This window comes from Arachis ipaensis, chromosome B10 (assembly GCF_000816755.2).
Source record: "Arachis ipaensis cultivar K30076 chromosome B10, Araip1.1, whole genome shotgun sequence".
NCBI lineage: Eukaryota > Viridiplantae > Streptophyta > Magnoliopsida > Fabales > Fabaceae > Arachis > Arachis ipaensis.
Window position 1 is genome coordinate 107,031,057 of NC_029794.2, and position 8,274 is coordinate 107,039,330.

The following is an 8,274-nucleotide window of genomic DNA, read 5'->3' on the forward strand; positions in this document are numbered from 1 at the left end:
CTTAAAAATTAACAACAGGAATAAAATTAAAATTTATTAAAATATTAAAAATTAAATTAAATTAAATTAAACATTAAAAATAATTTTAAAAAATTTCAAAATATTAAAAATAAAAAACATATTTTATACTTAAATTTTTTTTTTTATCAGTAAAATTTTGGATAACATTTTAGTAGTTTAACCAACTTTAAATATATCAATAGAAGACAAAACCAACCCCCCTCTATCTAACTCTTACTCCTAGGAAAGTAGGAGTGCGCAACTTTCACTCTTTCAGAAGACGCACCTTCAATTTTATTTTTTATTTTTATTTTTATTTTTATCTATTCTAATTAACTCGTACTTTACCTTTGTCGTTGATCTGTCTATACCGAAAAAAACGACGACGACCACCACCGCAACAACCTCCACCAGAACGCCGTCGTTTCGAAGAGATCCGTTGTGGCATTCGATTCGCTTCCACGTTCTCGTGCGGTTCGAATCAGATTCACATTTCGTCTTCTACGCTATTCAGATACATTCATTTTTATCGAATTGAAGCCTCGTTTTGATTTATAGGCTGAATCCTCCGATTCTTCCTGCTTCAGCTCCAATTTTTCGCTGCTCGAGTTTGCCCCGATTGCGTTGTCCCGTTATTTCCATGAACGCTGTAAGATTTTCCTGTTCAACATCGTTTTTTATCGGAATCTCCATTAGATACCCGATTCGGATAACCGATGAGGGTGAGGGATTCTATTCGTGGCTGGATTAGGGTTTACAACGAAGGTTTTAGGGATTCGTAGGGTTTTATGATGAGGATCCTACTGTGCTTTAGCTGGTTGTTGAATTGGAATTAGGATCCTGTTGCGGGGTTGGTAGCGGTTAACCCCATCAGGGTTTGATGATGGTAGATTGAGGAGGATGGTGAAGCTTTTAGGATTGAGTCGTGTCTGGGCCGATGAGCCCAGAGAAATCACGTCGAGGTCCAATTTGACCAGTGAGACCAGTGAGAATGGGTGGCTTATCAGGTTCTTTGATTCCTCCTTCTTCTGCGAGTGGATCGCAGTTAGCTACTTGTACAAGCATGACCATGCAGGGGTGCGCGATTACCTCTGCAATAGAATGTACACACTTCCATTGCAGGGAATTGAGAGCTATCTGTTCCAAGTGTGTTACATGATGATACATAAGCCTAGCCCCTCTTTGGATAAGTTTGTCATTGATATTTGCTCCAAGTCTCTTAAGATTGCTTTGAAGGTGCATTGGTTCTTATTGGCTGAGCTTGAGGACAATGATGATGATAATGATAATGAAGCTATTAGTAGGATGCAGGAGAAGTGCCGGATTGCGGCCACCTTGATGGGTGAGTGGGTGCCCCTGATTAGGTCTCAAGGTTCATCTTCCAGCGTTGGAGGCAAGAACCAAGTTTTCAATAGGTTCTTGTCTTCAACACGCCGGTTGTCGATAACACCTACGCCTCCTCCTCAGAAGTCCATGTCTTTCTCGCCTTCTTCAGGAAAGAATTTGCAGGTGAACGTTAGTCCGCAGTCTCCTGATGAAAACAACTTGTTTAAGAAATTGTTGCCAAGTCCAAAGTTTAGAGATGCTTTGCTGTTTAGGAAGTCAGCGGAAAAAGATGACAATGATTCTGAGAAGGATGGCTTTTTCAAGAGGCTTTTAAGGGATAGCAAAGGTGAGGATGAGTTGGGCCAGAAAATCCGAGATGCATTTCACTTCAGAAAGTCAACCGAGAAATATGATGAAGACTCTGACAAGGATAATTTCTTTAAAAGGATCTTAAGGGACAATAGAGGTGATGATGAAGACTCTGAAAAGGATGGATTCTTTAAAAGGCTCTTGAGGGACAATAAAGGCGAGGTGGAGGGTTCTCCCTCAAGTTCGGATGGAATTTTTAAGAGATTGTTTCGTGATAGCAAGAATGATTCTGAGGATAAAACACCGACCAAAATGATGGCAGAAGAGGAGAAAGAAGGATTTTTCCGTAAGTTTTTCAGGGAAAAATTTGAAGATAAGAAGGATTTGAATGATGAAGGAGAAAATGCTAATTCCGAAGAGAGAGGTGCAAAGCATTCTGAACAGGATGAAAAAGAAGGGTTTTTCCGAAAATTTGTTAAGGATATATTTGAAGACAAGAAAGATGCAAATGATAAAATTGAAGAAGGTACTGCCACTATTGAGGAGGAAGAGCCTTCTGAATTTCCTTTGTTCAAAAGATTATTTCGTGTGCACCCTGAAGATGGTAAAAGTAGTTCAACCAATGAAAACAACGGTGAAAGTAGTCCAGGTACAGAAAATTTCTTCCGCAAATTGTTTAGAGATCGTGAACGTTCAGTTGAAGATTCAGAACTATGGGGGTCAAATAAGCAGAAAGAGGTCTGTTGCATATTTACTAACAATTAATATTTGTGTTTGTCTTCTGGAAGAAAGTAAACCAAATATTCTTTTAGTGGAACCCCATATTCATACACGTGACACATTGATTAATTTTCTTTTTATGATAAGTCATAAAGGCACTCTAACATCTTGATTTGAAGTCTGCTTTTATAATTTTAATATAGATTTTGGCATTGGTTTATTTATTCAATATCCACATACTTTTCTATATGGACTCATTATCAATGTTATGTGCATGAGTGCAAGACATAATGCAAACCTGACAGAGTCTTGATTATGATATTTACAAATGAAATCTCTTACTGCATTTGCTGGTTAGAGTTAGAAGAGAAATATTTGTATTTATGGATTCTGAAATCTGTTGTCATTTCTTTGTTGTATACTTTGTTGGGTTTTTACTATTGAGAAATGGTGATAGGGCATTCTCTCATGTATGACATCCTTATACCTCAGTTGGATGCTGTTAATTTTATGTTACTTTAGCAGAAGCATCCTGAATCACCTGAGAAATTTGCAACAAAACCTCCACTTCCGTTCAATCAATCACATTTCCGTAAAGTAGCTTACCATGAGTCATTGGAATTTGTGCTGTCATTATGCGAGACATCATTTGGGTTAGTTGATGTATTTCCAGTTGAAGACCGCAAACATGCTTTGCATGAGGTTATTTTTTTATTATATTTTTAATGATAATATGTATGTATATATTTACTTATTTGAACCTGTTCCATCATTGGCTTCTGACACCTATTTGTTGCTGTTTCTGTGTTTTAACTTTTAAGTCTCTAGCAGAGATCAATTTACATTTGACAGAGGCACAGAATACTGGAGGTACTTCTTAACTGTGAATGATATGATGTCAATATTGTTCTTTGATGCTGAAAGGATTTACTATTTGTCATGTGTTTCGTCCGAACAGAATCAGATGTCATTTTATTCCCAAAATCTAGTCTGAGAAATTCTCCTTGTGGCAATGGCACCAATTTCCATACTTCTTTAGTTGCCTTGCTTTGCATGTTTAGAAACTTCCATTCTGATGTTTATTGGGGGGGGCCATTTTGTTAGTGGTACTGTTAATCAACTTTTCATTTGTGCACTCAAGGAATTGTTGGCTGTTGTTAGTTCTTTGCTTTTAAACTCACTTTTTTGGTGTGTAATTTGTGTGTATGCATTCTTTTATTTATGGGTTCACTTGGTTCTTATTTATCTATGAATCTTGCTTTCCTTATTCCTAGGAGTTTGTTTTCCTCTGGGAAAGGGCATGTACCGTGTGCTTTATATTCCTGAAGATGAAGCTGTTCTCTTGAATTCTAGGGAGAAGGCGCCTTACATGATCTGTGTTGAAGTATTGAGATGTGACATGACAAGGTATTACTTCAATAGTAATCCCCATGAGTTTTAAAGAATATAGCAGTTCATAAAATGAGAAACATATTTCTGATATATTCCCTTCACTACAAAACATTTATCATAGCAATTCCAAGGACACGTCCAGTCCTCATAAACTTTCCAAAGGTGGAATTCCCTTGGCAAATGGAGATGCTCTCTTGCCAAAACCACCACCATGGGCTTATCCATTGTGGACAACACAAGAGGTTTATCGTAATAGCAATGATAGGATGTCAAGATCAACTGCGCGGGCAATTGACCAGGCAATGACTCATGTATCCGAGGCAAAAGTCAACTTTGTTAGTGTGAGTCTTTCTGTAGAATCACAATTACATGTTCAGCCAGAGAAAACTGAAGTGAATCTGCATGTTAGCAGTCGAGGTCCTTATAGTAACAGTGTTGGTGAAATGGCAAGGGGAGGACGTAACAGTGATGTGAAGTGCGTACGGGTAGTGCTGACCACTGATCCTGGGCTTAGAATGGAAGATATTGGGGAACAAGCACCTAGACGGCGGAGGGAACATCGTCGTGTGCCAAGTACAGTGGCAATAGAGGAAGTAAAAGTGAGTCTTCTGTTGATTTGGTGATATTGATGCTGCTATTTGCATTACTTTCTTCTATATTGCATTCAAGCTTTGTTTTCAAAACACTTGATCTGGTTTCCTTTATCAGTGCCCATATTGCAAAATAAATAATTCAGTGATTTTACAATGTAGTTATTTCAGCAGCATGAAGTCAACTGTTTCGTTGTATGTATACACATGTCTGCCAGTCAACATAATTAGTTTTTAATTTGAAAAGACTGGCCAAGTTATCTTATTACAATAATATAATGAGTAACTCGAATCATTAAGTTACTCATGCATGCAGTAGGTAGATTGTTGATATTAATCTGTAATGCGGATCCATGACTTCATTTAGTTAAAGATTATGCGTTGATTATGCATTTCACACTGGTTAGTTCCACTTTGCTTGGGGATATTGCCATTGTCGGTTTATTAAGTCTTTGGACATCCCTCTTCCCTTCTGCTAGCTTTTGGTATTAATTTAGACCTACTCAGTTTTGAGATGTGTTAGACCCTAATCTATTGTTGTTATTGGGCCACTGTAGATGCCATCCCTAGGTTTAGAGTTTGTGTGTTGTGTCCATTGCTTGGAGATATGGGCATGATAGCCTTTATAATTGCTTGGGCTTCTCACCCTCACCAGCTAGCTTCTGGGGTTGTTAGATCTACACAACTCTAAAACAGACCATGACATGTAGATAATTCATTTCTTTGTATGATTCCTCCCAATCAATGTTACTGTAATAGTTTTTGCTGACATTTCAACTTTTCTAGGCGGCGGCTGCTAAAGGGGAAGCACCTCTTGGACTTCCTTTGAAAGGTGCTGGTCAGGATTCATCAGATGCACAACCAAGGGTAAGACATGTTGTAGAAGTTCTTATTGTTTTGAAATACGAGCTGTTAGTATGACCTGTTCCTCTTGACAGGCTAATGGAATTGCCCGCAAAGCGAGTGATGCCTTGTCTGGTGAACTTTGGGAGGCAAAGAAAGAGAGGATACGCAAGGCTTCCATTCACGGCAATTCACCTGGTTGGGACTTGAGATCTGTAAGTACATTTATTAATTAAAAAAAAAAAAAAAGCTATGCTGTTATTTTCTGAAGTCATGGAGTCTTGATTTCAATAAATAAAATATCTGATGATCAATAGTTGTTTGTCGCCTAAAGTAAGGTCATTTGTTTGTTTAGAGCTTTGTATTAAAACTATTCATCCAAGCAATAAAACTGTCTTCCCCCCCCAAAAAAAAAACCCTCTTTTTTTCTTTTTTCTCCCATATGGTTCTTTCTGTACTTTGGTTGAGAATAAATGCTTCAAGATGATATTCTTTCAAGCAAGATGACACAATATTCCTTTTTACATAGGTTATTGTAAAGAGCGGTGATGATTGCAGACAGGAGCATCTGGCGGTTCAACTAATTTCACATTTCTATGGTGGGGGGTCTCTTTTACTTCTCTTCCCTTTGTTTTTGGTGTTGATATTGGGATGAAGCCCAAAGGGAAAGATTATGTCAAATTAAATATATTCAGAATTTCACATATACGGTGTCCATTGTGTTGCCATAACACCTTTTGAGAAATTATTGTTTTTGTTGATGAGCATAGAGTGAATTGACATTGAGACAAACTTAAGGGAAGTGAAAAGAAATCGCAAAGATGTTTCTAAACCATAAAATTAATCTTTTTTCAAAAAATAAAAAATAAAATAAAATTCTCCACTTGCCTTTCTGGATTGAAGTGGAGCCTGTTTACTTTTCTTAAAACAATGTAGTGGAAATTAATGTCATTGTTTCTATTAATTTCATTACTATTATTAAAAGGAAAGGTAAGGCAACACAAATCATTCTATGTATCATTTTGGCTGTCAGTCTACTTGGTTGTGGTTTTCAACGTGTTAGTTGGAAATTTCTAATTAGAGAGGAATTTGTCTAGTGAATAGATTGGATGTGCTTAAGATTTATTGACTCGCATAATTGCACTTTCATGAGTTTTCAGATATCAAACTACTCTAGGAATTTCTTGATGTGTTGCTTACAATTATCAGCCTTTGATGCCAGATATCTTCCAAGAAGCAGGCCTACCTCTCTGGCTACGCCCTTATGAAGTTTTGTGTACATCATCTTACACAGCTCTTATTGAAACTATTCCAGACACGGTAATTCTGTGCTTTGACATTTCAAATGAAATTTAGGGAGGTTATTTAGGTTATGCTTAGATTACCTTAGAATATATGTATCATATGTTGTGAAATCAAACTAGCCATGTAAGTAAAGAAATAATTTTTAGGAATTATATGCTGATTTCTTATAGTTCCTGATTTTTCACTTATTCAATTAGGTTTCTACTATTACGTTTACTAGGCTTGTCTTTCACTTTTAGTACTACTTGACCTTATTATTAGTATAGAGAGTATAGGCAAAATATTCTAATATATAGTTCACCTTATTAATAATATTTCCAGCTTAATATCGGTCTTTTTCTCTTTATTGCAGGCTTCTCTACATTCGATCAAGAGTAGATATCCCAACATCTCAAGTTTACGTGGGTTCTTTATTGCCAAGTATCAAGAAAATTCTCCAAGTTTCAAACTTGCCCAGGTAAATATAGAGATGCAAAGATATGCTCATTATTGTGAACTGATCTTGTTAATCTGAAAAAATGTGCTACTAATTCTTAAATCTTAACTCTTCATTCTTCTTCTGGTATTGTATAGTGCATCATCTTCTAAATGTAAATGGTTATTTCCTCGTCTCTCATTTGAATGATTTGCATGATGTTTCTTGTATCATTTTACTTATTATATGGTGAAAGCCTTAATTCCATGTTAAAATTGGACAAGATATCTCTTCTGTGACAAAATGTAACCATTTTTTTTATTATTTTTGTATAGAGGAACTTCGTTGAAAGTATGGCTGGATATTCCCTAGTCTGCTACCTTCTGCAGGTCTGAAACATCTGATCATGTACATGCATGAATTCATTCTTTATAACTGGTGCAGCACTGCATTAAATTGTAATTTGTGTCATTATTTGTGCTGTTTATTGTTGTTGTGGAGTTAGTTTTCTACCCACTTATCATTTTTTTGTTTGTTGTCATTCAGGTGAAGGATAGGCACAATGGGAACCTCTTATTGGATGAAGAAGGTCATATTATACATATTGATTTTGGCTTCATGCTTTCCAATTCACCTGGTGGTGTTAATTTTGAAAGTGCACCTTTCAAATTAACCCGAGAGCTTCTTGAGGTAAACTGAGATAATTTTCTGTCTGTTATTGACTTGATTTTTTTGTCGTTCATTTGCTAAATGGTCAGCTCTATAAAATGAACAAATGCAATTGTGATAGGTCATGGATTCTGATGCTGAGGGCATTCCAAGCGAATTCTTTGATTATTTCAAGGTAGCAGTGGTGAATATACAGTCTGCACATTACCTCTGCATCTATTAGCACTAAACATGTCCATTTTGTCCCTGTAACCCAGGTTTTATGCATTCAAGGCTTTCTTACTTGCCGTAAGCATGCTGAGCGAATAATTCTTCTTGTTGAGATGTTACAGGTATGTAATTGTTACCTCCCTGTGGTTCCTCCCACTGTCATATAACATGTATATAGTCTGCTTGTGAAGTTGTCTGTGATTTAAGGCTGATGCCCTTTGTTTTTCTCTTCTCCCTTTTTGTTTTGTTTTTTGTTTTTTTTTTCCACTCTTCTCCGAAAAAAAAAAAAGAATGTGATTGATTGGATGCTCATATATTGTGCAAATAGCACCTATCCAATATGATTCCTAGTGAATCTTGGTTGCTTAACTGTCATACTACTGGGGTAGTGAAGTGCTTAAGAGTACCTGGATAGACATTAGACATCTTTGAATTCTGAGATTGAAACAATTCTTTTTTCTTTTTTTTTTTTTGGGGGGGGGGGGGGGGGGTTCA

At 36.6% G+C, this 8,274-nt stretch overlaps 1 protein-coding gene across 6 annotated transcripts in view; it reads left to right on the forward strand.

The window, feature by feature from the left end:
• Positions 255 to 8,274, forward strand: part of LOC107622583 (phosphatidylinositol 4-kinase beta 1) — a 9,403-nt gene continuing 1,383 nt past the window's right edge. For 2 of the 6 annotated variants that reach the window (XM_016324532.2, XM_021113294.1), the window contains exons 1-14: positions 256 to 2,373; positions 2,878 to 3,057; positions 3,177 to 3,225; positions 3,630 to 3,762; positions 3,869 to 4,346; positions 5,124 to 5,204; positions 5,276 to 5,395; positions 5,710 to 5,779; positions 6,403 to 6,500; positions 6,838 to 6,942; positions 7,236 to 7,289; positions 7,447 to 7,590; positions 7,691 to 7,744; positions 7,827 to 7,901. In XM_016324532.2, the coding sequence (XP_016180018.1) occupies positions 901 to 2,373; positions 2,878 to 3,057; positions 3,177 to 3,225; positions 3,630 to 3,762; positions 3,869 to 4,346; positions 5,124 to 5,204; positions 5,276 to 5,395; positions 5,710 to 5,779; positions 6,403 to 6,500; positions 6,838 to 6,942; positions 7,236 to 7,289; positions 7,447 to 7,590; positions 7,691 to 7,744; positions 7,827 to 7,901 (3,114 nt within the window). In that variant the 5' untranslated portion in view covers positions 256 to 900. Of the gene's footprint in view, positions 2,374 to 2,877; positions 3,058 to 3,176; positions 3,226 to 3,629; positions 3,763 to 3,868; positions 4,347 to 5,123; positions 5,205 to 5,275; positions 5,396 to 5,709; positions 5,780 to 6,389; positions 6,501 to 6,837; positions 6,943 to 7,235; positions 7,290 to 7,446; positions 7,591 to 7,690; positions 7,745 to 7,826; positions 7,902 to 8,274 lie in introns of those variants that run through there. The other 4 variants (XM_016324533.2, XM_016324534.2, XR_002355342.1 and 1 more) reach the window with 4 other exon arrangements.